Source organism: Cervus elaphus, chromosome 14, assembly GCF_910594005.1.
Source record: "Cervus elaphus chromosome 14, mCerEla1.1, whole genome shotgun sequence".
In the NCBI taxonomy this organism is placed as follows: Eukaryota; Metazoa; Chordata; class Mammalia; order Artiodactyla; family Cervidae; genus Cervus; species Cervus elaphus.
This window is the reverse complement of record NC_057828.1, coordinates 31,134,654-31,162,167: the sequence shown is the minus strand read 5'-3', so window position 1 is coordinate 31,162,167 and position 27,514 is coordinate 31,134,654. Positions and strand designations below refer to the sequence as shown.

At 43.3% G+C, this 27,514-nt stretch overlaps 2 protein-coding genes and 1 long non-coding RNA gene across 4 annotated transcripts in view; 2 read left to right on the top strand and 1 right to left on the bottom strand.

Annotated features, from left to right (window-relative positions):
- LIN9 (lin-9 DREAM MuvB core complex component) overlaps positions 1 to 5,091 on the top strand; it is an 84,703-nt gene extending 79,612 nt beyond the window's left edge. For both annotated transcript variants that reach the window (XM_043923955.1, XM_043923956.1), the window contains 3 exons: positions 2,647 to 2,826; positions 2,991 to 3,088; positions 3,608 to 5,091. In XM_043923955.1, coding sequence (XP_043779890.1) covers positions 2,647 to 2,826; positions 2,991 to 3,088; positions 3,608 to 3,713 — 384 coding nt within the window. In that variant the 3' untranslated portion in view covers positions 3,714 to 5,091. The remainder of the gene's footprint in view (positions 1 to 2,646; positions 2,827 to 2,990; positions 3,089 to 3,607) is intronic.
- A 3,124-nt stretch (positions 5,092 to 8,215) lies between these two features.
- Positions 8,216 to 11,156, bottom strand: MIXL1 (Mix paired-like homeobox). The gene is made up of 2 exons (XM_043923889.1): positions 10,564 to 11,156; positions 8,216 to 9,439 (listed from the first exon to the last, which is right to left on the bottom strand). Exons 1-2 carry the CDS (start codon positions 10,990 to 10,992, stop codon positions 9,134 to 9,136), a joined length of 735 nt encoding a protein of 244 aa, XP_043779824.1. The 5' UTR covers positions 10,993 to 11,156; the 3' UTR covers positions 8,216 to 9,133.
- A 9,219-nt stretch (positions 11,157 to 20,375) lies between these two features.
- LOC122708234 lies at positions 20,376 to 22,189 on the top strand. Its single transcript, XR_006345068.1, has 3 exons — positions 20,376 to 20,850; positions 21,456 to 21,627; positions 22,006 to 22,189. It is a non-coding gene; the product is annotated as an uncharacterized LOC122708234 (long non-coding RNA).
- The last annotated feature ends 5,325 nt before the right edge of the window (positions 22,190 to 27,514 follow it).

The window sequence follows — 27,514 nt, the reverse complement described above, 5'->3', positions numbered from 1 at the left end:
AGGTTGTATATTTCCAGTAAAATCACTTTTTTTTTTTGAAGTAGAGTTTTTTGAATTAGCATTCCAAAAGTATCTTTTTGAATTAGAGGTTTCATCTTTTCCGTGAGCGGGATTATTAGATCATAATGGTAACTCTGTTTTTAGTTTTTAAGGAACCTCCATACTGTTTTCCATACTGACTGTGCCAATTTACCTTCCTACCATCAGTGTAGGAGGAGGGTTCCTTTTCTCCATACCCTTTCCAGCATTTACTATCAGTAGACTAGTTGATTTACAGTGTTTGAAATGGATGCAGAGTAATTCAGAGACATATATTCTTTTCCACTTTCTTTTCCATTACAGATTATTACTGAATATAGTTCCCTATACTATACAGTAGGACCTTGTTTTATATATGGTAGTATGTATCTGTTAATCCAAAATTCCTAATTTATCCTTCCCCACCCCTTTTCCACTATGTCCTCTTTTCTATGTCTGAGGGTCCATTTTGGTTTTGTAAAAAATTTTATTTGTATCACTCTTTGATCCTTCCTTTGGTACCATGTTTTTAAATTCTACAAATAAATGTTATCATAATGATATTTGCCTTGCTCTGTCTGACTTACTTCACTTAGTATGATAATCTCTAGGTCCATCCATGTTGCTATAAATGGCATTATTTCATTCTTGAGTTTATTTTTTATATGGTAATACCATATAAATGTTCTATTTCATTATTTTCCATATAGCTGTCCAGTTTTCCCAGCACCATTTATTGAAGAGACTACTACCTTTTTTCCATTGTATATTTGTATATTTGTGCCTCTTTGCTGTAGATTGACCATAAGTGCACAGGTTTAGGACTTCCCTGGTGGCTCAGACGGTAAAGAATCCACCTGCAATGTGAGAGGTTCTATCCCTGGGTTGGGAAGACCCCCTGGAGAAATGAACTGTGATTACCTTTAACAGTTCTGTGTATATTTTGCTCATTCCTTTAGCCATTATTATTTTTATTTTCCTGATAATTGTCATTTACCTACATAGCAATATATGTTGTCCTAGCAAATAGAGTTCTCCTCCTGGACTAGCAGCCATCCACAAGAGGTACAAACCAAGCAGTCCAAGATGACATATAACAAAACATGCAGAAGTGGATGTCTTTTTGTATCTCAGTGTACACAAGGTCATATGTGATAGACTCATTTCCTAATGGAGTAAATTTAATTTTCACAAAGCTCTTGTGGAAAGTACAATATTGATTTTAAAATAAGAACAAGCAATTCCACTTCTGTGTATATATCAAAGATATATGAACATGTATTTACCAAAAGATAGACACTAGAACATACATAGCATCACTGTTCATTATAGCCAAAAATTAGAAATTACCCAAATACCCATCAATACTAAAATGAATCAGTAAATTATCATATAATATACAATGGAATTCTTAGCAATAAGAATGAATGTGTGAACATATTTGTTCATATAGAACATGCAAATATTGAACAGATAAAGTCAGACACAAAGGAATATATAATGCATAATTTCATATTATGTAAAGCTCAAAAGCCAGCAAAAACTAATATATATAATAAATAATACATAGCTCTGTATTATGTTATATATATAAAAGTCAGGATGGTGGCTACCCTTGGAGTATTATATATTTATGTATACTTCAGTTTAAAAAAATGTTAAGTGTTGGAAGACAAGATTATTCATTGCAGTATTACTGACAGTCACAAAATATTAGAAGTAACCTAAATGCCCATACATAGGGAATTGGCTGAATAACTTATGGCATATCCCACAGTGGAGTGGTGTGCTGCTATAAGAACAATCGAGGAAGCTCTCTGTGCTAATGGAGGCACATAGTTTCCTTAACCGAGTGATCAAAGATAACATAAGCAGTAGTGGGACAGATAAACATCATATGCCTCCTAGCCACAATGAACTGAGAACAACATCATTTTTGTGGTGTTCCCGCCAAAGACCTATTACCTTAGTCTAATCAAGAGGAAACAGACAAACCCACATTGAGGGATATTATGCAAAATACTTGGCTGATAATCTTCAAAGCTATCAAGGTTATGAAAGACTGAGGAACTGTTCCAGAGTAAAGGAGTCTAGAGAGACAGGACAACCAGATGTATTCAGAGGGAAAAATAGCTAGGTATTGGGACAGTTGATGAAATCTGAATATACACTGTTAGAAAATGGTATTATGTCTGTGCTAAACTTCCTGATTGTGATCAGATCATTGTTCTGTGGTTATTAAGTATTTAGAAGTAAAGAGGCAGAGTGCTTGGCAACTTATTCTCAAATAGTTAAGAGAAAAAAAGTTATATACAGACAAAGATCAAATGTTAAGTCAAACACAGTAAACGATAAGCAGTTAGTGAATCTGGGTAAAAGGCTGTCAAGAAATTTTTGTTCTATTCTTTTTTTAGAAGTATCTCAAAATTAAAAGTTACCCAAAATATAAAACAAATCAAAAAATAAATACTCTTAGAGGGGAAAAAATTTCTAAGGTAAGAGTGAGATTGTTTTTGTTATACAAATGCTACTTTTATAAAAATCCTAATCTGAAAACAGGGCACAAACACCCAGAAATTATCATGGCCTTATGAATGTATAGCTTATGTTTTAATCATCTGTATTTAGCTTGCTCCAGACCAAGGGCTCCAGCCTGCAGATCAGCCGACAGACATGAGACGAAGGTGTGAGGAAGAAGCACAGGAGATAGTTCGGCATGCAAATTCCTCAGCAGGACAGCCCTGTGTTGAAAATGAAAATCTGACAGACTTAATCTCCAGGCTTACAGCTATTTTATTACAAATCAAGGTAAATTTTGGAGGACCTTTTGGAGAAAATATTAAGAATACTTTCTTCATTTTGACACCTAAACAAACTTCTAATTTGGTGCTAAAAAATTAAACTGTATATTAGAGCAGAGTTTTTGTCTGTATTCGAAGTACAATTAAATTTTGAAATTTTTTTTTCTTTAGTGTCTAGCAGAAGGAGGAGACCTGAATTCCTTTGAATTTAAATCACTTACAGATTCACTAAATGATATCAAGAGTACAATAGACGCTTCTAATATCAGGTAATTCATTAGATGTACTCTATTTTTTTTGTTTTTTTAGATGTACTCTATTTTTATATGAAATTCATAGTGATTTCCAGTATAAGCTTTAAGAATTGTACATATTTATGAAGTAGTCACGATTTTTATCCTTTAAGTAAGTTGTAAATGAGCTTTCATGTTATGTGCAGTCTATTGACAGAATTTTCAGATGGATTTTTTTATATAAAGGAATCAAAAGACATAATATTTAGGCTTGGGTTTGGCATAGAGGTTTAACTTTGAAGTAAGTCTTCCCCAAAGAGATTTGTCCATCCTCTCTTTCCAGCACTCCCATGGCTTCTTTGCTTCTTTCAAGCGTACCTTTTCAGTTACTGCTGAAATAGAATTATAGCTAATGTAAAGGGAAGATACATTACTTACATGGGGTTGTTATATCCTAGCTATTCCCTAACTGAAATTCAGCTTTTTCTTTTTAAAAAAACTGTTTTTCTTAATTTTGTGAGATAAAGTAGTTAACCATGTTTCTTCTTTCTTTAGTTGCTTTCAGAATAATGTAGAAATTCATGTTGCACATATTCAAAGCGGCCTGAGCCAGATGGGAAACTTACATGCCTTTGCAGCAAATAACACCAACAGAGACTGAATAGAAGATTTAATTATCCCAACTGCATAGGACATTGTTTTTGTGAAGTTCTCTTCCTTTATATAGGCTTCCAACACCAAATAACCTATCTGCTGGAAAACAAGGAAAATTTAAATCTCCAAATAAGGCATTTTAATATACTTTACTGCTTCTTAAACCAGCATTGCTGACCAGCGTTATATTTATTTTTCTTTTATTACTCAGCTGCAGTAGCACTGCTTATATTATATATGTTTATTAGCAAGTATTTTTAAACTGAAAATGTCTGAACATAATATAATTTCATGGAAGAATATGTTGACCATTTTTTTAATGTGCATGAATTCAACTCAACCCAGGCAGACAACTACTGCAGTGGAGAACATGAAGAAACATGGTCTTTTGTGCATTATGCATGGCAATGTGGAAATTCTATCTAGAAAATTACAACTCCAGTTCATTTAGTTGATCACCACTTCAGTCTTCAAAAGATAACATCATGAGATATGGGAAGTCCTCATTTTTAGGAAGCCACTGGAATATAGGTGGGAAATACGGACTTTACAAGTATATATGATATATACTTGCAATGTGACATGGTTCTATAGATCATTTTATAATAATAAATATTTTAATTTATCATAATTTATAAAAGAAACCTTTGTTGTTTGTCTGTTGAAAGAAAATGAAGGAGCAGGAAAGAAACATTACTGCAAGATGCTAAATTTCAGCAAATGGATTTGGCATGTCTTTTCCCATCAATTCAGGGCAAAAAGTGCTATTGTTATGGGATTTATTTTCAAAAGACTGAAAACACACTATTTTCATATTTTTTTGTTTATTTGCACAATTTGTGAACCAGATTACTGGTTAAAATCCAACAGTTACACAATTTTTAAAGCAAAAAAGTTTTATAAGGAAAACAAATATAATAGCCAGTGCTAGAAAATGGAGAAAAAAGGTTTGTATTTGGTTGTGGGCTTTTTTGGTTTTCGGTTTTTTAAGGAAAACCCTGCCTAAGATGTTAATCTTGTAAAAAGTGTGTATTTGGAATTTTCTCTGTTTTAATATAGAATATTATAAAGTCAAAATATAATAAATTGTTTTCAGATTTGGAGTTTAAGATATAGCTGTAGAAGTGGCTTTGATTCTTTTAGATGTCTCATAAAATGAGACTTTTTATATGTTAATGTATAATAAAACTGAAACAAGATTATTTTCCATTTGAAATTTTTGTATAGTTTAAAAATGCTTCCATATTCTTTGTTGGTATTGTGCCACTGCAGAACTTTAGTGCAGAGTTTATATTTAGCTAAACTGTTACGTTTAATTAAGAAAAGCATAAATCTTTTATTCTTAATATTTGTAATTCTAAATAAATTGATCTATGAAAATTAAATGATCTTCATTTTCATTTAATTAATACAAGTTGATAAATATTTCTTCTATTTAAAATGTTTTTTAAATTTATCTTTTCCACTAAACTATATTTTTAGAAGGAACAGTACAAATTTATTACTGTCATTTTGAATTAAAATACCATTAGAATTTTTTTTCCCATGGCTAAGTAATCACTGTGGAAAACACTGTGAGCCTGTAAGTTACTTGGCTTACTATAGATCTAGAGAAAGGTTGATTTTTAATATATTCTGCCTAGACTTAGGTAAGCATTTTTTATGTTTTTTTCTTCTATATTTCTTAAGGCTGACTTGTCACACTTAAATTATACCTAGTTTTGCACTTATGTAATTAAGCATCATCTATATCTTTCAGTGCCATCATGTGTTGATAACAAGAACTGTGCCTAAGAATATATTTGAATTTTATTTTTGTTTAAGGAAGAAGAAATCTATATAATTCAAAGTAGTCATTTGGGATTGGCTGTGCATTAATTTAAATGATGCTGCCACTGCTTAACACCTTTATGGAGCCCTAAAGAAAACTATCAAAGCCAGATTGAGCGAGCAAGCAAGTACATCATGCTTTATGTAGATTTGGTTCTGAATTTCTGTTAGTTCCAAAAATCAGATTCACTTGCTACCATTGAGAATCTACAAACAAACTTGCCTGTTAAATTTTTTTCCTTGAATTCAAGCCCTTTCTCCATCTTCACTATCACCCGTACTGTCAGCCCAGCGCCCTCATCCCTATCCTGGAACACACCAGTCAGTTCCTAACTTGTCTCCCAGCGTCCACTCAGCTCTCCTCAGAAGCAGCCGAAGCGATGCTCTTAAAATGAAGAACTGGCCAGGTTATCCCCAACTAAAGTCTAATGTCTCTCAGGACAAATTCAGAACTCTTCTGCAAGACCTACACAGCCATGCCTGATCTGGCCTCCCCTGCAGTTTCTCCATCCTGCTCCTTAAGCCTCCAGGGCCTTTGCACACACAGTGCCCTCTGTGTTCCCTCCCCCTTTACTTTGGTAACCCCTGATGGTCCTGCAGATTTCACCTTCAGCATCACTGTCTGAAGGTGTCTTCAGACAGGAACATCATCTTTGACCACAGGGTTTCCTCTCCAGGCCCTCACATGCCTCCTCCATCCAGCACTTGTCACATTTGCAATTTTGTATTTCTTCTGTCACCATCCTGGCCTCTTGGGTCCATTAGGTGGGGAACTGCTGCTGGTTTTGCTCACCATTTTATTTCCAGGCCCTGCTAAAGTGCCTTTCATAGGCACCAAATATGTGTGGAATAAATGAACAAGTAAGAGTTTCAAAGGAGTTCTAAGCAACATTTGTGTCCCTGGAATAAAAGTAGGGTCCTTCATGATGACTGCTTTGAAAGATGAGACATACTCACTTGAATGTACAAATACTGATCTGCACATAGGTTTAAAAGAGTTGCCTTTAAACCTATCACATTATCATTAGTCCTAACTAAAAGGTCAGGCCAGTATAACAGGTGTTATATGGTGGTGAATAAATGGTGGACTGAGTCCTAGATTTGAGTCCTGGCCATCATTTTATTAGCTATGTGACTGTCAACCACTACTTAAATTTTGTAATCTTTCAAATAACAACAGTCCCTACCTTACATGTCAGTTGTAAGGATTAAATCTATAATGCCTGTAATATATTCAACAATTAGGGTCTCTTAAGACTGAACTGAACTGAACTGAAGAGTTTCAGAGCAGTACAAACCACTCTTAAAGGATCCTATATTAAAAATTGTGACAGTACTTAAACATTTATAGATTTTTTAACTGTTCACTGGAGAAAAGAGAACATAATATAAATGCAATAATGAAATTAATAAGCTAATTACAAGATTTCCTTTAAATGTGATCCTTAATGGACTGTTAAGTTTAAATGATATGCCTCTCAGTTGTGAATGTATTTATATCATCTCATTTGGCCTTGTCACAAGTCTAAATGCAAAGGAAGCTGTGATTGTGAGACCTGGCCAGCCCCATAGTAGGCCCCAAGCATGATGTATAATACAAAGCAAGAACTGAAAATAAGACCTAATGTTTATCATTTTTGGTTTCAGACAGTTTTCAAGGGTTTAGAAGTCATCTGCTACTAAAGCCTGAACTATATGTCCTGGTTGCTTGTAATAGTGGATTTGCTTCTCTGAAAAGTACAGGCCACTCAACAGCTGTATGGAAATCAGGATAACGGGCATGTATAATCTGAGGTCTTCAGTGTAGCTCAGGCTCCTGGTAATCACCAGGACCTGAGTCCTGTGGCATTCCCTGGTATCCAGTCCCGGGGAATTTCCTGGTGGGCCCTCACTTTCACAGCCAGGGGCCCAGGTTTGATCCCTGGTTTGGTAACTAATATCCCACAAGCCATGCCAAGGCATGTGTGCTGAGTCACTTCAGTTGTGTCTGACTCTTTGCAACGCTATGGACTCTAAGCCCACCAGGCTCCTCTGTCCATGGGGATTCTCCAGGCAAGAACACTGCTGTGGATTACCATGCCCTCCTCCAGTGAATCTTCCCGACCCAGGAATCTAACCCACATCTCTGGTCTCCTGCACTGCCACCTGGGAAGCCCCATGCCAAGACATATCCAAATAAAAAAAATATTCCATTAAAAAAAAAGAAACACCTGAATCCTAGCCCCAGCCCTGGTTTCTCATGAGCTGCCTCCAAAGCACAATTTACAAAAAAACCTCACCTGTGATTACCTCATATACAAAGAGTTTCCTTTTGCCTTTAGAAGTTAAAAAACCCTCAAAATAACACGACAATAATTTATCTCACAATAACTTGAAAACAATAATTTGCATACATCCTTATCATATAAATTGGGAACAAGAAATCTCCTGGAACCAAAAGATTCATGTTACTAAACTTTGAACAAGCTGGACAGATTTTTAACCAAGTTAAACTTAGTACAGTGGCCTCCGGATATAACAGTGACTGGCTTTAGAAACTACATTTGCAGAAACTTCTTGTAGAAATGTTTTTCATGGCCACAAAATATGTGCTGAGCAGTTATGGAGTGAAGTGCTCTACTAAGAGCTGTCTAAAGAACAGAACTCATTTAAATAGAATTAACAATGAAACATTTGTGGAAAACATTTAATAATAATAAACTAAAGTTGCACAGAAGTACAGTTAACAAGTGCTAAGGGTAATGCTGCAGTGACTGAAGTAACGGGTACAAAATCAGGATTAGAAAAAGTTATAGCCTTCAGCAAGAGGGAGGTCTAGAGTGTTTTGAAAAGAGAGAGGTTATGCACTTGCTTCCAAAACTGAAAGAAATGGCTTTAGGACAGAGACATATATTGTGGATGGGTGAAATTAAGATGTGCATAACTGTCCTATAGGCTCTCAATGTCAGTTACCTAGAAGGGTAACCAAAAGGTCTTTACACTTTGGCAGCAACTGAAAGCTACTACAGGTTTTAGAGAGTAGTTTTTTTTTTTAAGTTGAGAAAATAGAGGCAGGGGTCTCTTGAATAATCTGGATGCAGAATCACTGGAACTATGAAGGAGTGTAAAGATGTGAGGCCCGATTTTAAGAGGAGTAAATCTTGATGGTAGGAGGGTTGAAGGAGCTGGGTTAACATAAGTTTAAGGTTATTAGCCTTTGGGGGAGCCATATGAAGACAGCAGCTGTCAAGGACAAGAGGAAACAGAGTCACACTGAGGAGTTCTTGTGAAGATGATGAGTTCTGAGAAACTAATTCGGAAAAATTACAACAGGGCTGGTAAGAAGGAACAGATAAGGGGACCAAAATGAATGTGCATATTTGGAGATGTGTTGGTAAAAATAAATGCCAGAACTCCTAGGTGGTGTGTACTATGAAGAAAGAACAGGCCATGGGCAACAGGGGAGGAGGCTTCACAGGTGAGAGATGACTCAAGACCATTATCAAGGTTAACACGGATGAGTCCTTAACATGGAAGCCAGAAAGGACAGTATTCCGATGTGCATCCCCCTGACTGTCAGTCATGGTTCCTCTGAGCTCACCCTGAATCCTCCCAGACTCAAGAGTGACCAAAGGCAGAGAAGATGTGTTCCTCCCATGAGTCCAGCTTTGAACCAATGTCTTCAGAGAGAGAAGAACAGGTTTCAAAATTCTGACCCTGAGAGTTAGGGTCAGAGATGCCTCCTCCAACCCTGTTGGGATCGGGCAGGCAGTTCACATCTACCTCCAGAGGCAGCTGGGGCTTCAAATACTTTGCTTCAGTTTCACAAGCAGAGTGGTGGAGGAATAGCTCTGGCCTGGCTGAGGGTTGAAAGGGTTTCCCGCTCTGACGACGTGACTTGGCCCGCCTGTTCTGGAACCACACCTGGAAGAGGAAGAGAGAAACTGCTTTTGGTTGGAGTCCTTGTGCTACTTTTACCTTCATAGTTCACTGTAAGTTCCAGTACCTGGCTCCCTGCTCTGGAACCTTATGGTTTTCACAAAACACTTCACAAAATAAGAGCACCTGGCTTTCTCGACCTCATCATTACCAGGTGCAAAACTGCAGTAATGCCTAGTGCTTTATATAGGGACATCTGCAATGAAAAAATGAGGCCACAGCAGCAGCAGCACTTAGAATTTTAGGGGGAAAAAATGCTACTATGCCTTAAAAGAATCTGGAGAATCAATTTTCAAAAGTGTGCTCCCTTGTCAAATTACTTAAGGAGGCATTTTTCTCAGTGGACTTCATTCACTTAGGTGAATAAAATTTTTGCTCACTATTTCCCCACAAATACCGACAACCTGTCCTGTTTAGGAAGCTTCTGTGCCAGCTGTTGAAACTGACAGATGCATTCCACCAAAGATGCATAAAAACAAGCTCACTCTCTCCCAGTGTGAAAATCAGGGCTCCTACTTAGAACTGCTCTTAGGTACAGACCACGGTGCTATAGATCAGGCAAAAAAGGCAGGCTTCTTATGACCACCAAGCTCCAGGATTCTGGTCTAAATTACTTTAGGCAATAAACACACCTTGCACTAAACTTTTCAAACCGTGACAAGAAACTCCATATGCTTCAGGCTTTACCCCCAAGACACATCCTTTCCAACCCACATTCCAAATCCAACACCTGCCAAGGAAGTGGCCTAGGGGCCCAGGGGGGGCACCTTGGTGAGCCAGCAGGGGAAACACCAACTGCACCTCATCTGCCCCTTCTTGCTGGGTAAAGAAAAAAGTGTGAAAATAATCCCTATTACCTTCCTGCTGAGGATTTATTTTCTGACCATTTCAAGAGATCAGCTAGCCTCCAGGGAGGAGCCCTTATATTCAGCAATGAGAGACAGAAGTCATTGAGCATGAGCCTGAATTACTTCATTCAAGCCTCACGATCACCGTAGCCCACAGACACTGATTTTACAGCCTAGGACACTGAGGCTCGAGGGAAATAACTTGCCCAACGTCAAGTACGTGGCACCGGCGAACTCGCCAGCCCGCCGCGGGCCGCTCACCTGGATCCTGGACTCGGGGAGCAAGGTAAGAGCGGCCAGGCGCTCACGCAGGTGGATGTCGGGGTACATGGTCCGGCGGAAGACCAGCTCCAGCAGCTGCAGCTGCTCCGGCCTGAACGACGTGCGCTTGCGGCGCTGCGACGCCGACGAGACGGCCGCGCCTTTAGGGGGCGCAGGCGGGCCCAGGGCGGCGGGGGGCGGCGCGGCGGGCCCGGGACCCCTCCCGAGAAAGCCGGCGAAGGCTCCCGGGGCGCCGAGCTCCGGAGCAGAGCCCGAGGGGCGCGCGAGGAGCAGGCCAGCGGCGGGGTTCGGGGGCGGCAGGAACGCCCCGCCGGGGTGGGCGGGCAGGTAGGCGGGGGGCGCGGCGATCTCCTCGAACTGGAGCTGGCTGGACTCCGCTGCGGCCATCGCTGCCCGACCCCAGTGCATCGCCGGGAGGGGCACGGCCTTTAGTTATACTGGCCCCGGGGCCGAGGGCGGGGGCCCGGGGTGGCGGTGCGATCAAAGCGGTGGACGCGGGGAGGCCCGTGTCTCTTCGGGGTGCGAGCCCGCCCCCCACCCCGCCAGACGCCGGTGGGGAATAATCGCTTCCGCTGCCCGTGGGATGGAGGGAGGGAGGCGTGAACTTGGGCCTGGGCCCCTCCGCCCCTTCCCCCGTCCATCTGCCCGGCCAGCCCCACCACCGCCACCGCAATCAACATCCCCCAGAGCAGGTCTGCCCGAGGGCAGTGCCTTAGGGGCCCGAGTGGGTGGGCGGAGTGGGGCAGAACCGCCCTCCTCGAGGGCCAGGTGCCCCACGCAGGGCAGCGAGGGGCCAGCCGCCTATCTCTCCCATGGCCGGGCAGAGAGCCTTGCCCGCTGCCCTGTCTGTAGTCATCAAAGGTATTTATTTACACCCCCTGCTATGTGCTAGACCCAGTACCAGGTTGGTCAAACAGCCCAGCCCCTGTGCTCCTCAGACCTCCGTAACAAATCCTGAATCAGAAGGAGGGGGTGCAGATAAAGGGACCTCAAAGAGAGGCAGTAAACTCACCTTGGAGGGGAGGAGACCTTTTGTCTGGAATGTCCCAGTGGGCCTACGAATAAGGGTACCCTAGACACAGCAGAGTTACGAATGTGCCTTTCTAGATTCAGTTATTGACTCCTGATCTGGCCTCTCTGGAGATACCCGGCAATGCTTAAGGCGCCTCTTAGCTGGAAGGGAGAAGATGAAAGGGGCACCCCGAAGTTTCCACTCCCTCTTGCCTCTGCCCTCTGGGCCTCCTTTAAGGTTCCTATTTTATTCTTATTTGTACTGTGGTTACGGTGCCTGTACCTGCCTCCCCTCCTAGATTGTAACGGCTTAGGGAGCAGGAGCCGCTTCTCTTGATCAAGTCTGTCGAGTGTCTGCCTTGTATGTCTACTGCTCTGCATGCATAAGACACCATGCCAGACTCTCAGTGAAGGTCTGTAGAAGTGGATGCCGCTGAACTGATGTATCGAAGCTCATGTCCGGAATGGAAGCAGCTCCACCACAGTGCAGTCTTCAGGAGAGGAGCACAGAGACCCGGCTCTTCTTGCTCCCAGAACCTGAGCCCTGATTTCACCAGGACCACATACTGTCATTGGCTCCAAGGGGACTCTGAGCTAGAAGGATCTTTTAGGCCACAGCCCCTGCCTGTCTCTATCCATTCTAGAATGCTTAGAGACAACCTCAGGAAGAGCTTGGATATTTTCGTCCTGAGTGGACCTTCCAGGTGTCAAAGCAGAAAGGATTCTTTTTTTTAACTTTTTGGTTGCACCTGCGCAACTTCTTACTTTCTCGACCAGGGATCGAGCCCTCACCCGCCCTGCAATGGAAGCATGGAGTCTTAACCACTGGTCTGCCAGGGAAGTCCCCAGAAAGGATTATTGGGGCTGCTGCAAATAGGAGCCCTGTGCTTGATTCTCTCCCTGTGGATGTGGGGGTGGAAGATGGGGTCTAGGACACAGTCCCAGAGGCTCTTGCAGGTGGTCTGACCATTCTCACAGCCTGCTTGCTCCTCCATCAACCCCATGGCACCCCTCTTTCTCTTCCCCCCTCCTCCTTCCTTCTTATCCCTTAGCCTGGTCATTGGAGTTTTCAGACATAGGCTGTATGGGATGGGAGGTCAGACCCTTTTATTTTACTCCGTGCCTTCATTCTTTCATTAATTAAAAAACCACTAATGAAGTGTCACTGTCCTAGACTATGCTTTGCATATGTACCTGTGAAGTCGATATTCCTATCCCAGTTTTCCAGATCAAGAAGTACTCCACAGTCTAGACGAGGCCCAGATGACCCCAAAGCCACCATGCTAAGCTGGTCTCCAGACGTGACCCCTGGGTCCCCTGCTGATCTTCCCAGCCGCCCTCAGAGGGGGGGTGAAGCCCCTGGCCCTCTCACATCACAGGGTTGTTCTCTTCCAGGCCCGTTGGGCCCACTGGGTTCCCAGGCACAGGTGATGGAGGTGACGGGGCCAGATCCACTGCTTGCATTGCTTCGCTCTGGCACCGTTAGGCCAACCACGCGAGGAAAGCAGAGCTTGGCTTGGCTGCTGACTGCCAGCTGACGTCTAACAGCCAGATGGCCCAGCAATCCAGAAACTCACCACAGAGGTCGAGTCGGAATTCTCTAGCCTATGTGAAAATCCCCGCTAGTCCAGTGCCCAGGCCTCATTCCTCTGCTGCTGTCTGCTCACCTGTGAGGGGCCCTCCCCCTACCCCCGAGCCTGCCTGCTTTACCGTGGGCCGGGAAAATGGACCTGCAGAGACAAATGGAGTGCCTGGTGACGATCTGATGAAGGAATCTAAACCTCTAAGACAGTCTTCTCTCTGTCTTTCAAACTAGTGGTAGAAAATTGCAGTGTTCAATTTGTGGCTTGATAATCCTCCAAACTGACTAAACATGCATTATCTTCTTATGACTTTTCCTGAGAGTCTATGAGAGTCTGTGTGCAATTAGAATCCTCGATGTTGAAATAAGATTTCAGCCTTTCCCCTTCTTTCCTGCTTTTGCCCTAAAATGAAGCTTTAATGTCATATACTTGTATATCCCTACAAAATAACTTCAGTGAGGAGACGGTACTGCAAACCCAGGGTTGGAAATTGGAATCAAGTATTAGAGATGGAGACTTTATTGTATACCCTCCAGTGCTGTTTTTTTTATTTTTTTAATCATGTGCCTGTATTGTCATTGTAAGTATATTTTTAAAACTTAGTTTTGTGATGTGCTATGTTATTCTGAGTTGGGTTGTTAGAAAAGAAAAAAGAACATTAGTGGGAAAACTGGTAAAATTGAATTTTTTTAGCAAACTAAACTAAAAGTTTTTTAGCAAACTTTTAAAAACTGAAGCAAAGAATGCAGGGGAATGTATCTGGAAAGAGATATTACTTCACGGTAGGAATGGATTTCCCAGTTCTCTTGGATTTTCATTGACTAAAATCGGTAAGCTGTAAGTGTCTAGAGGGTCGCTGCAAAGCTCTGCAAAGTTCATTCACTTGAAAGTTATTTTCTGCTTCTCCTTTGTTTGACAAACACCTATAAAATCATGAGTGAGTGAGTGAAAGTCGCTGAGTTGTGTCCAACTCCTTGCAACCCTGTGGACTGCACCCCACCAGGCTCCTCTGACCATGGACTTCTGCAGGGCAGAATACTGGATTGGGTAGCATTCTCTTCTCCTTCTCCAGGGGATCTTCGCGACCCAGGGATCAAACCCAGGTCTCCCACATTGCAGGCAGATTCTTTATCATCTGAGCCACCAGAAAAGTCTCAAAATCATGAGTGGTTTTCACTAAATCCAAGTTTTAGATTCCTTAGTTTTAGATTTCTTACCGTGCTGCAAGCACACAATGAATAGTTTTTCTTTCTCTCATACCTGTTCTCCAAATGCAAAGTGGAAAGAGCTCGATCCTTGGCACAATATCTTAAAAAACAATTATTGCAAGTGATTTTCCCAAAGTAGATGATCTGTGAAATTTAAGTGCATTTTAAATAAACTCTGTAAAGTACTTGTTTCTATCAAAGGAAGTCAGTTTACCAGTTTCAGAATAGCAGACAAGTTCAGGGTTAGCTGAAGATGAGGATCTCTGAGATCAGGGGTCTGATTCCCCCTCGCCAACACCTGGGCTCTGCTCCTCACCTCTTGATGTGCTGAGAATTTGGGGCCATTATTTTATTCGGCCTGTCAGGTATGCCTACTGAAATATACACAGGGAAGGACAAGGTGAAATAGCAGACAATTTGCAAGGCTGCTTCCTGTACTAAGAGGGAAGTCTGGTAAAATACAAGTAAAAATGCAACAGAAAAGTGATGCAGAGAGAAAACATTATTCTCCAGAGTCACACTGGCTCTGAGGCAGCCAGGGCCAGGGAGGATGGAGCCATTCGGGGTCACCATCCTGTTCTGCTTGCTCCACATTTCCCACCACGGTGCCTGTCACCGACTCCCCCAAACTTCACAGAGGCCTGCCTTTCCTCTCCAAGTGCTAAGTACTCTCTTCCCCTCTGCGCTGCCCTCAAACCTGGCCCTGGAGCCCCGGGTGTTTATTAAAGAGAGAGCCAGGAAAAGGCAGCCGAGGGGAGTCAATGGCTCTGCTTTCACCTTGAGATCCCAGAGCTGTTGGCCCCTTTGATCCTGGCCTCGCTTTGATTTCATATCCTCGGCTGCCCAGGCCTCTTTGGTTTCTGAAGTTTATTTCAGAACCAGTGGTTACAAGAGATTGAAAGACAACACCCACCCTCCCACCCCCGCAAAGGTATCAATGTGCCAGGAAAGTGATAAAATGTTAAGAAGCTTTTTTGTTGTTGATGAGTCAGCGTCATATAAATTCAAATAACAAACACAAAACAGATTTGGAACCTAGCCTGTTGAGCTTTTTGAAAGGATGATTCCTTTTCTTCTTTCAAGAATTTTTACCTAAAAGCCTCTGAGCAGGAAAGACTCTCCTGGGTGTCTTTCACGATCCTGATTCCCGTAGCTGAGAAGTAAAAGAACACTTCAACCTCAGAGAAAGGAAACCATAAATTTTCTAAGTTTATGTCTACACACTTGAAAAACTGAAACAACTATAAGAGTATTTTGTCCTGACACCACATTTGTCTGACCTTTCTACAACATACCTACTGAGCACTTTAAATAGGGCTGGTTCCACCAAGGAACTGGATTTTTAATTTTATTTCCATTCAGTGATTTAAAATCAAGCAGACACACGCGGCTAGTGGCTGTTATATTTAAGCTCTATATGATCCAGCAAATCACCCTTCTTTGATCTTTTTTTTCATATAAAGTTTTTTGTTTGCTAAGTGCTAGGTTTTGTAGCTTAGGTTTTGAAAATTTCCGTATTTTGTCCACAGTCTGTATGTCTGTGCTCCCCTTTGTTTTGATTCTATTTATTTTTAATTGAAATATAGTTGATATTTTTTATTGATGTATAGTTGATTTATATTGTGTTAGTTTCAGATGTACAGCAAAGTGATTCGGTGTTGTATGTTTAAACTTAGTTACATATGTAAATATATATGTATGCTTTTTCAGGTTCTTTTCCCTTATAGGCTATTACAAAATATTGAGTATAGTTCCCTGTGTTATACACCAGGACCTTGTTGGTTAACTATTTTACGTATATTAATGTGTACATGTTAATCTCGAATTTTAATGTATCCCTCCCCCCTCTTTTCCCTCTGGTAAACGTAAGTTTGTTTGCTATGTCTGTGGGTCTATTTCTGTTTTGTAAATAAGTTCATTTGTATAATTTGTTTAGACTCCACCTGTAAGCAATATCATATGATATTTGTTTTTCTCTGATTTACTTCACTTAGTATGATAATCTCTAGATCCATGATAATTTTTTTTTTGGTCGTGCCTTGCCGCTTGTGGGATGTCAGTTCCCCGACCAGGGATTGAACCTGGGCCATGTCTGTGAAAGCCCAGAATCCTAACCACCTAACCAAGGAACTCTCCAATGGTAATTTTTTTTTTTTTTATACTCACTTTTTATTTTATTTTATTTTTTTTCCCCAGTGGGTTTTGTCATACATTGATATGAATCAGCCATGGATTTACATGTATTCCCAATCCCGATCCCCCCTCCCACCTCCCTCTCCACCCGATTCCTCTGGGTCTTCCCAGTGCACCAGGCCCGAGCACTTGTCTCATGCATCCCACCTGGGCTGGTGATCTGTTTCACCATAGATAGTATACATGCTGTTCTTTTGAAATATCCCACCCTCACATTCTCCCACAAAGTTCAAAAGTCTGTTCTGTATTTCTGTGTCTCTTTTTCTGTTTTGCATATAGGGTTATCGTTATCATCCAATGGTAATTTTTTATATTTAGATACCAAAAGGTTTTCAGCTGATGCAAAATCATACACTAGATTTGAACTCTAGAATCTCATTTTTATTGTTTAAACAGAACTCTGGATCATCAAAATGATCACCACATTTTCCAGCCAGACAGTCTCATACAGATTTGACTAGCAGCATGTGAAGTATTCCTGTAGCATTCATGAAAGGTCTCTCTCCGAAGTGACAGTGTAAGAGAGCATTGCTGATTGAAGTCTTATGATACCATGAGTTTCTTCAGTATTGTCATTTGACTTAAACTCCATTTCATTTTGATCATTCTGTTCTCTTCTAAGTAGGTAATGAAATTCAGCTTCAGAATTCCCTGATCCTTTGTGGAGTATGGCATGGTATTGAATTAATGCATATCATGTGTCTTGCACAAAGTTAAACTGAACCAGGACAAGTAAAGAGAGAGGTATTAGGAGAACACAGAATCTGCCAATACCTGTCTTTTCTGCCCCCAAATAATTTATTTATGTGTTAGCAGATACCCAAAGTAATCTAAGATCAGTACTGGACTCTATCCCAGCCAGCATGTACTGGGTCTGAATTTCCAATACATTGTCTTTTACTGGATATATTATAAGCCTGTAATAGATGGGGCTTCTCAAGTGATTCTAGTGATGAAGAACCTGCCTACCAATACAGGAGATGTAAGAGAGGCGGGCTCAATCCCTGGGTTGAGAAAATTCCCTAGTGGAGGGCACAGCAACCAACTCTAGTATTCTTGCCTGGAGAATCCCCGTGGACAGAGGAACCTGGTAGGCTACAATCCATAGGGTTGCACAGAGTCAGACATGACTGACGTGACTTAGCACACACGCATGCTGTAACAGATGAGAAATTTTGTGCAAGTAAGATACCACCTAAAGTTAGTCTAATCAATCACAGATTCTTGGCAGATATAGGATATAATAAGGCACTTTGAGGGCTTCCCAGGTAGCTTAAGTGATGAAGAATCTGCCTGCCTACGCAGGAGACATCCCCTGGAGGAAGAAATAGCAACCCACTCCGGTATTCTTGCCTGAAAAATCCCATAGACTGGCAGGCTGCAGTCCATGGGGTCGCAAGGAGTCGGACACGACTGAACATGTACACACACGCAAGGCACTTTCAAATAGATCCTAGTTTTAGTGTGCACCAGAAGGGTGATTTTTAAATAAACAGATCCACTCTTTCAGAGAGTTGGGCATTTAGCTTTTCACAGTCTCAGCATTCAGACTCCTTTGGAAGAGGAAGTAACCTTGACCTCCCCTTCTTTTAGACAGCACTCCCTTGCTTGGTGGCCAGCTCTGCTCCAGACACCAAGCCACAGAACCACGAGGAAGATGTCCTTACTCCTGGGCCTTCTGCTTTCCAGCTTGGCTTCTTGGGCCAGTGGCCATCCCATGAAGCCCACCCCATGCAGCTGAGCCACCACTCTGAGGCCCCAGCTGTAGACCCAGACTCAGCCCACTCCCTTTTATTGCCCAAAATATGCTTGCCTTGGGTTTATCACTTGTGCATAGTGCAAAAGTGGGCCCTGCTTTTTAATTTGGTTGCTTATTCTAGGGTTATTTAAACTCATTAGCACTGAGACTTTGGCTTCTACATACTATTTCCTAAAAGGAAAAAAAAATGCTCCTTTTCAAAATGCCTCATTCTAGGCCTAGAACAGCAAATGTATAAGTCTGAAATATTTAGTCATATCTGAAAATGACAAAATTATTAAGCACGACCAAGGAGCCTTCACTGGAGACAATCTGAAGAGGCTCCTGCTGGCCAAACACTGGAACAGTTTGAGCATCAATAAGAATCCTGAAAGCAAAAACAAAACAAAAAGTCAAAAGCAGATACTAATAGCAATAAACCTATCAAGCATGTTAAAATCCTTTATTTCATAATGATCACAAAAAAACAAAAATTGGTCAGAATTTCCTTCATTGGAAAATGAAGGAAAAATCCTTCATTCTGTCTTTTCTGTATGACTTTGGAAAAATCCTTCATTCTATCTTTCCTAAACAAATTATACAAATGAACTTATTTACAAAACAGAAATAGACCCACAGACATAGCAAACAAACTTACGTTTACCAGAGGGAAAAGAGGGGGGAGGGATACATTAAAATTCGACTGTACCTCCTGGGAAACAAACTCTTGATAATGAAAAACTTCTCCTTATAGAGGTATTTTGCTATTACATGAAGAAGAAATGATAGAATATTCCCGTTTGCAACTTCTAATGAAATAGTGGACCTAAGCAGTGATCATCATGGCTGCTAACTGTACTTTCTTTAGAAATGCACATCACCACCTATAACTCGTTCTCAACAAAATTTAGAACCAGAATCTCATCCAGTTATTAGAACTCCCTAACGGTTCAGAAGAAGTACAGGGAACAGGCACAGTCTCACAAGGATACTCTCTCAAAACCCAGATTGTGGAAAATTCTGCAGGACAAACCAACAGCTGCTTCATCAAATAAATTGCAGAGAGAAAAAACTGAAAGACTAAACGAAACCAAAGAGATGTGCAACATTTGGGTCCTGATGCCAACAAACCATCTGTAAAAATTCATTTCAAAACCAAGGTAGGACATTTAAACAGTAGATGGGAAATGATATTAGGGAATTGCTGTTAACATCTTTTTCATTATGGTGATTTTGTGTTCTATTTTTTAAAGATTCATTGTCTTTTAGAGATATATGGAAATACTGGCAAATGAAATAAGATGTTTGGGGGTCATGTATTTTGGGGTTTGGGAGAAGAGAGGGAAAATATAGCAGAAACAGGATTAGGTATGAATTGATAACAGTTAAATTTATGTCATGATCTTTCATGATGTTGCTGTCTCTACTTTTGTAAATGTTTGAGATTTTTCCAGAATAGAAAGTTTTAAAATGCATTAGGCAGTATTTTTGAAAGAAGTGGAGATAGATGCTGAGCCTGAGGACAAAAGTATCGCTTTGGAGCAGCAGGGTCTGCTGGCCTAGAGGTGGCACTTGCTTTGTGAACCCAGAGGAGAGCAGAGTCACTGCTTTCAGAGGTGGGGCTGGAGGAAGGGGGCTGGTGCTGGAGATGAGCAGGATCTGTAGCTGGGTCTTTCCTCTAGGGAATCTGCCACAAGCCAGGCTGTGCAGATCACAGCCAGCAATCAGTCCCTACTGCACAACCATGATACTGCCACGCTACTGCATCAAATGAAGGGACACTGGCAGGGCTGCAGGAGGAGGAGAGGACGTGGGGGAGAGCTGAAGGTGGGCTTGGTGGGCCTAGTGGTGCAGAAGCAGTTCCTGTGTGAAGAGTGGCTGGGCTGAGCCTCGAAGACGGTTGTCAGGCTTTAGGGAGGCTGTAAGAAGGACTTCACCTGGTGGCTCAGAGGTTAAAGCATCTGCCTGCAATGCGGGAGACCTGGTTTCGATCCCTGGGTTGGGAAGATCCCCTGGAGAAGGAAATGGCAACCCACTCCAGTATTCTTGCCTGGAGAATCCCATGGACGGAGGAGCCTGGTGGGCTACAGTCCACGGGGTCGCAAAGAGTCAGACACGACTGAGCGACTTAACTAAGAAGGACTTTGGGAAAAGAGGGTATGAACCAGGTACGAATGCAGGAATAAACAAGGGCCAGTCAGGGAGCTTGGATCCCCACCACCAAGTGTCAGCCTGGGGACAGGGACCTGGAAGAAGAGCTAATACACCAGAGGGAAGAAAATCAAGCTTCTCATTTCGCCACTCTTAAGGAGTTTTCTCTTCTTCTGCAAACAGTTCTTCATGCAGAAGGCCCCTTTTTCTTCCCCATCATCCTGTGCAAGTTTCTGGGGCCTCTGAATTGAGTTCTGGGGCATCCCCGGAATTTGTCTCATCTGTTCTTAAGTCTTTTTCAGAGGAGAAGTTGCTGGAAGTCATGCCCACCGTGGTGGCAGAGAGCCAGTGATTGCAGAGGGCAGTTTGGGACTGATCCATTGTAAGTCTGCAAAGAGACTCCTCAGCTGCAGCCATGTCCTAAGATGTCTTTGAGTAGGGCTTAAGGAAACAGCCCACTATGGGATGGCCCCTGTCCAACCTTGGGCACTGGGGGTGGGTGTGCCTTGGGGTGCGTGCTGCTTGGGGACCCTCACCTTCCTGCATTCCTGGGCCTGGGAGCAAGGGCCGGAGCAGGGGTATGGGTGATGGGGAACCTCCCCCAGAGGTGCCAAGCTCAGGAGCCCACCCTGGGAACTTTCTAGAACAGGAAAGACCGCCTCAGCCTGTTGCCAGTTCTCCACGTTGTCCCTGTGGGCCTAGCGGAGGGCTTATCAGAGGCGGCCCGGCCTGGAGCTCCCTGTGTGGAGACCGTGCAAACCTGATCTCATGGAGCCTTGGCTCCCTGGGGTGAAGGGTGACCCAAGAAGGGGACAGGCCCAGGAGGCCCCAGGGGGTTGGAATCAGAGCCAGGCTGACCCAATCCAGAGCCTGTGCCACCTGCTCCCCATCAGGCCATCCCCCCACCCCACAGCCTGTCAGATCTGCTCATCTATTCCTCCTCCTTCTCTGGAGTAACTTGGGTCCTCCTCCTGATACTTGTTCCAGATCCCACCCCCACCCACTGCCAGACCAGGTTCCAGTCCTCCTCCCCCAACTGCCGCTGTTCCTTGGTTGTGTATATGGGGCTCTCCAGCCAATTCCTCTGAATCCTGGTTTCCGCAGAAGTCAAATATAAACCACAGAAAAAAGAAAAGACCCAGAAATAAATCTATAAGAGGTCAGCCGTGATCAACTCATTCATATAAAATCTTTTCTTTGTAGCCATGTGTGTGGGTGTGTGTATTTATACATATATTTATATAATTTTATGTATAGTTTTATGCAGTCGAATCTTGTTTCCTTAGCCAGACTATAATTGCTTTGTTTGATATTACTGTGCCCACGCCATGTGCCTAGCACACTGTAAAAATCTGTCATGGACTGGAAAGAAATCACAATCTAAAACCTGTGCATGTGCCCATCTCTGCAGGAAGGGGACGGGAGCTAGGTGGGAGAGAGAGGTTTTCACACTTTACCTTACAGACTTTAACGGTTGTATCTGTATTTATTGTACAGCAAGCAATCTCAAATTCTTGTAATCTTCTCTGTGTTCTAGGTTTGAAAGGACTCAGGCAATGCCCAAGGATGGATGCCCCCATGGAAATCCCTAGATTCCCAGCTCTGGGACAACCCCACTTTATTGGAGTCAGTCCTGCTTTGGAAGCATCTGATACTGACTCTGCATGAGCCTCTTGATGAGGGTGAAAGAGGAGAGTGAAAAAAAATAACTTAAAACTCAGTGTTAGAGAAACTTAAGATCATGGCATCTGATTCCATCACTTCATGGCAAATAGAAGGGGGAAAAGTGGAAACAGAGACAGATTTTATTTGCTTGGGCTCCCAAATCACTGTAGATAGTAACTTCAGCCATGAAATTAAAAGACACTTGCTGATTGTAAGAAAAGCTATGACAAACCTAGACAGGGTATTAAAAAGCAGAGATATCACTTTGCCAACAAAGGTCCATATCATCAAAGCTATAGTTTTTCCAGTAGTCATGTATGAATGTGAGAGTGGGGCCATAAAGAAGGCTGAGCGCCGAAGAATTGATGCTTTCAAATTGTGGTGCTGGAGAAGACTCTTGAGAGTCCCTTGGACAGCAAAGATATCAAACCAGTCAATCCTAAAGAAGATCAACTCTGAATATTCATTGGAAGGACTGATGCTGAAGCTAAAGCTCCAATACTTTGGCCACCTGATGCAAAGGGCTGACTTATTAGAAAAAAGACGTTGATGCTGGGAAAGATTGTGGGCAAGAAGAGAAGCAGGTGACAGAGGATGAGATGGTTGAATGACATCACTGACTCAATGGATGTGAGTTTGAGCAAGCTCTGGGAGACAGTGAAGGACAGGGAAACCTGGCATGCTGCAGTTAATGGGGTCGTAAAAGGTCCACAGGGCTTAGCAACTAAACAACAACAATAAAGATGTTCTGCAAGCCTTTAAATTAGGAGAGAGTCAGAAACGTGAGCACACCTCTCCTTCTCCTGTGACCAGAAAGGAATGAGGATGAGTAGAGAGCGTGGCTAAGTGTGCATCTCTTACTTGGGGTCCATGAGCCACCTTAAGTCTGTGGGCTGAAGGGGTGGAGTCTGCAGGAACTTGGATGAGGAAGGGCTGACTGAGCTGTTTGGGGAGCACCCGTCTTAGACTCTAAAAGGTCACTCCCTGTGTTAGCCCCAGCTTTTCCTCAAAGCAAGAGTCAGTTCAGGAATATAACTGGCTGTATTTGAGTGTATTTGACATCCTGGAGCCAGATAGGGGTGACACTCTGGCACGCAGTCCATCTTCATGACTGCTCCCTCCTTCCCACACAGTCACTAAATTTCCTAATCTGAGTTAGATGGCCTTGGGTTCTGTCCCAGGTAGAAGTGTGGTGTGAACACCCGAAAGGAGTGCTGAGCCCAAGACCAAAGCCCCTGCATGTTGCCTGGGATGCCTGACTAAACGTTGACCTGCCCTGGGAGACTGGCAGAGCTGGATCTGACTTACTCGCCACTCCCTCAACACCAGCCTGGTATCCAGCACACAGCAGAGGCTCAGTGCACTTTCCATCATGATAAACACCTAGCAGGTCAGGGCATCTTGGGGGCTGGCACACTGCACAAGCTTGGGGGTCCTGCCCGCTCTGGGTCAGGTTACCAGCCCTGGGAAGGGTGCAGATTCTTGCTTTTGTTTTCACTTTAGTCTTGATTAGTCATTGGACCTTGGGCAAGGGCTTTAACATCTTCAGGCTTTCGTTTTCTCCTCTGCAAAATGTGCCCATGGAGAGTAGAGGCCCTTCCCTTCCTGCCACCCGCTCCCCACCTCCCAAGAAGGCTTTTTTTTTTTAAAATATTTATTTATTTGGCTGCACCGAGGTCATAGTTGCAGCAGGTGGGATCTAGTTCCCTGACCAAGGATTGAACATAGGTTCCCTGCGCTGGGAGCCTGGAGTCTTGACCACTGGACTACCAGGGAAGTCCCCCGAGAAGGCTTTTTAAGCTGGGTAGCCCAGGCCATGTGCACGCCTCGGCTGGCATGGCTACGAACATTCTGAAGACTGCGCATGGAGCCCCTGGCTGGTCCTTAGGACATTTCTGGTAGTGCTGCAGATTGAGTGAGGCAGAGGGACCCTGTGCACTCGCTTTGGCTCTGCCCTCGCGCCCTCCCACCCCCCATGACCTTCACTGCTGGGTCTCTCACATCTCACATGCTGCTTTGCAGTGTTTTTTCAGGTGTTCTCATCTCGGCTCCCATCTGGCCTGTGAGCTCCCAGAGGGCAGGTCCCCTGGTGTCTGCTGAGCTCCGGGGCTAGCTCCAACGTGGCTGCACGGGCGGTGGTTGTATGAGGCTGGGGCCTTTGGCTCCTGAGGGTACAAAAGTAAGGGGGCGCAGCACCCACCCCAGATTCCAAGACACAAGAAGACACAGGAGGCTGTCCAAGCCAAAGCCACTGTCTAGTCCACCAGCTCTCTCTGGAAGACTCAGTGGGGTTTCTGTCAGCACCTGCAGATTTCTGTCAACTGATTTATCTCAAGAGGAACTAGAGGGCTGGGGGACGAGGAGAGGGGGGCAACTGACAGCTTCTTCCAGAGCCTCAGTTTTGCCAGCAGTGAAATGGGGAAAGTGGTACCTGCCTCCTACCTTCTTCCTGGGGGTTCTTTGATAGTTGAAACTTTTCACTTTTAAAAGGCTCAGATGAAAGGCACTGATGGGATGAAAGGGTCTTGGGGCCATATTAAGTTTCTCCACAGTTTTTGAAGCCTGAGAGGAGCGGCTGGAGGAAGTGGTCAGCTGACAGGTACTTGTGAAGCCGCCCAGAAGGTGATGCTGGGCAGAATTAGCATGCCAATCAGCCACACCTAGGGCGTGAGGGCAGCAGGGAGTGGAGCCCTTATCTGGGGCAAAACCTGTCATTTCCCTGAAGAGGGGGGTTGGGGCAATGTGCTGAGGAAGATGGACAAAGCCCAGACAGGCAAAGTCTCGGGCAAGCCCTCCCCTCTCTGGGCCTCAGTTTCCTAAGGTGCAAAAGGAGGAAACCGAGGAGAGAAGTGGCCCCCAAACTGGGCCGTGTTCACACTGTGATGTCATCTCCTGGGGACATCTTTAAAACCCTGACTCCAGATTGTTCTTCAGATGGAATAAACCTGAGCCTCTGGGGTGGAACCCTGGCATCAGAAGTTTTTAAAGCTATCAGGTGATTCCAACGTGCAGTCCAGTTTAAGCTCTGGAATAAAGGATTTCCAGGAGTCTAAGGTTCGCTGAGCATAAATTTCCCACCACTCAAAGAGTCTCTGAGGGATTCTGGGGGGGATTTGAAAATTTAACTCACATGTCTGAGTCTTTGGAGCCCTCTCTGTGTGCAGAACTCAAGTTATTAATTTATTTCCAACCATTTCTCAAGTATAAAATTTTCCTAGTGTTCTTTTTAGTCAGGTTTAGTTTTCTTCCTCCAAATTCCTTTTTTAAAAAACAGAGGACCTCCCTGGTGGTCCATTGGTTAAGACTCTGTGCTTCCAATGCAAGGGAGCATGGACTTGATCCCTGGTGGGGAGCTAAGATCCCCCATGCCTTGTGGTGTAACCAAAAAAATTTTTAATTTAAATTCAAAAAAAGAAAAAGAACAGTTGCAAGGGGAGAGGAGCAATATAGGGGAATGGGAATGAGAAATACAAACAGGTGTAAAATATGCTACAAAGTAGATAACCAATGGGCTTTCCTGATAGCTCAGCTGGTAAAGAATCTGCCTGCAATGCAGGAGAACCCAGTTCAGTTCCTGGGTCGGGAAGGGGAAAATGTTTAGGCTAGCCACTCCAGTATTCTTGCCTGAAGAATTCCATGGACAAGGGAGCCTGGCGGGCTACAGTCCATGGGGGTGCAAAGAGTCAGACACGACTGAGCAACTAAGCATAGCACAGCACAGGTGACTAATAAGAACCAACTGTATTTAAAAAACACACACAAAACTACTATATAGCACAGGGAACCCTACCCAATACTCTGTAATGACCTATATAGGAACAGAATCTAAAAAAAGAGTGGATATGTGTATACATATAACTGAGTCACTCTGCTGTCCAGCAGAAATTAACAACACTATAAATCAACTATACTGAATAAACATTAATTTAACAAATAAAGTGGAGTGACATGCTTTGGACCTTGAAAAAAAAATTTTAAAAAGCTACAAGGTTATATTGTACAACATGGGGGATATAGCCAATATTTTATAGTAATTAAATGGAGTATAATCTTTTAAAAATTGTAAATCACTCTATTGTACTTCTGTAAAACATAATATTGTACAACTATACTTCAATTTAAAAGAAAAGGTTTAATCATTAATTAATTTAATTTTAAAAACCAGAGTTGCAACCCCACTAGACTATTTGAGTTTTCAATCTCCTGTCATTTTTCCTGACCCTCTTTGGTAGAAACCTCGGTCAGCAGTGAGATGGACTCCAAAAGCCAGCAGCCAGGAGAGAGGGAGCAAGAATGACAGACTCTCCAGGCATCACCAGTAGGAGGGGTTTCCGCCTGATGCCAGCTCCTCTCCCTCTCTTTGCCACAGGGCCTCCACCCCCACCCAGCAGAAACTTGCCGGGGCAGGGACTGGTTTCAGGGTCTCACTGAGTCCCTTGAGGGGGCTCTGGACCTGCCCCAGGGTCGTGGGTGCAGAGAGCAAAACTGTAGTGCCTGAAGGTGACGAGGAGCCTGTGTTTGGCCTAACTTTAATCAGATTCCTAAAACTTTTCCTGGGCTCATCTGTGCACTTGAATCCAGTTTTAGCAAGAACCGTGGGCTTCCCTTGTAGCTCAGTCAGTAAAGAATCTGCCTGCAGTGCAGGAGACCCAGGTTCGATCCCTGTGTTGGGGAGATCCCCTGGAGAAGGAAATGGCAACCCACTCCAGTATCCTTGCCTGGAAAAATCTCATGGACACAGGAGCCTGGTGGGCTGCAGTCCTTGGGGTCTCAAAGAGTTGGGTACAACTGAATGACTAACACTTACTTACTGCTAAGTTAGTTTAGCAGGAACCCCCACCCCACCCTCCATGTCTGATCAGGTTCCCTGTCCTTCACTATCCCCAGGTGATATCTGGTCACCCTGGCCTGTCTTCAGCAAGAATCTTGTTAGCTTGATTAGCCAGAATACCCCTTTCCCCTGATGTAATTTTAGTAAATACCTCTTAGTAATTTTCCGTCCACTGATTCCCATCCTGCTCCTTGCCTAAGTTGTATTTGGAGCTGAGACCAATCTCTCTCCCTCCCTTGCAAAATTCGGTCATTGTGGTCTCTATGTCTATCAAGATGTTCCTGAATAGAGTCGACTCTACCATCTTTAACAAGTAGCATGAATACATTTTTTTTCCTTTAACATGCAGCCTGGCTGTCCATGGGATTCTCCAGATTCTCCAGGGCAGGGTTGCCATGCCCTCCTCCAGAGGATCTTCCCGACCCAGGGATTGAACCCGCGTCTTACGTACTCCAGGTAGACCCACATTAAACCCTCTTATGAGACTTCGCCCTCATACATATCTACTTAGAAACAGAGACTCAGTACAATCCAGTTAGGCCCTCTTCAG

Coding starts and splice junctions, on each gene's coding strand:
- MIXL1 (XM_043923889.1), bottom strand. CDS start 10,992: ATGCACTGGGGTCGGGCAGCGATGGCCGCAGCGGAGTCCAGCCAGCTC. Junction 9,440..10,563: donor TCCCCGAGTCCAGGATCCAG/GTGAGCGGCCCG, acceptor TTCCTCTTCCAG/GTGTGGTTCCAGAACAGGCG.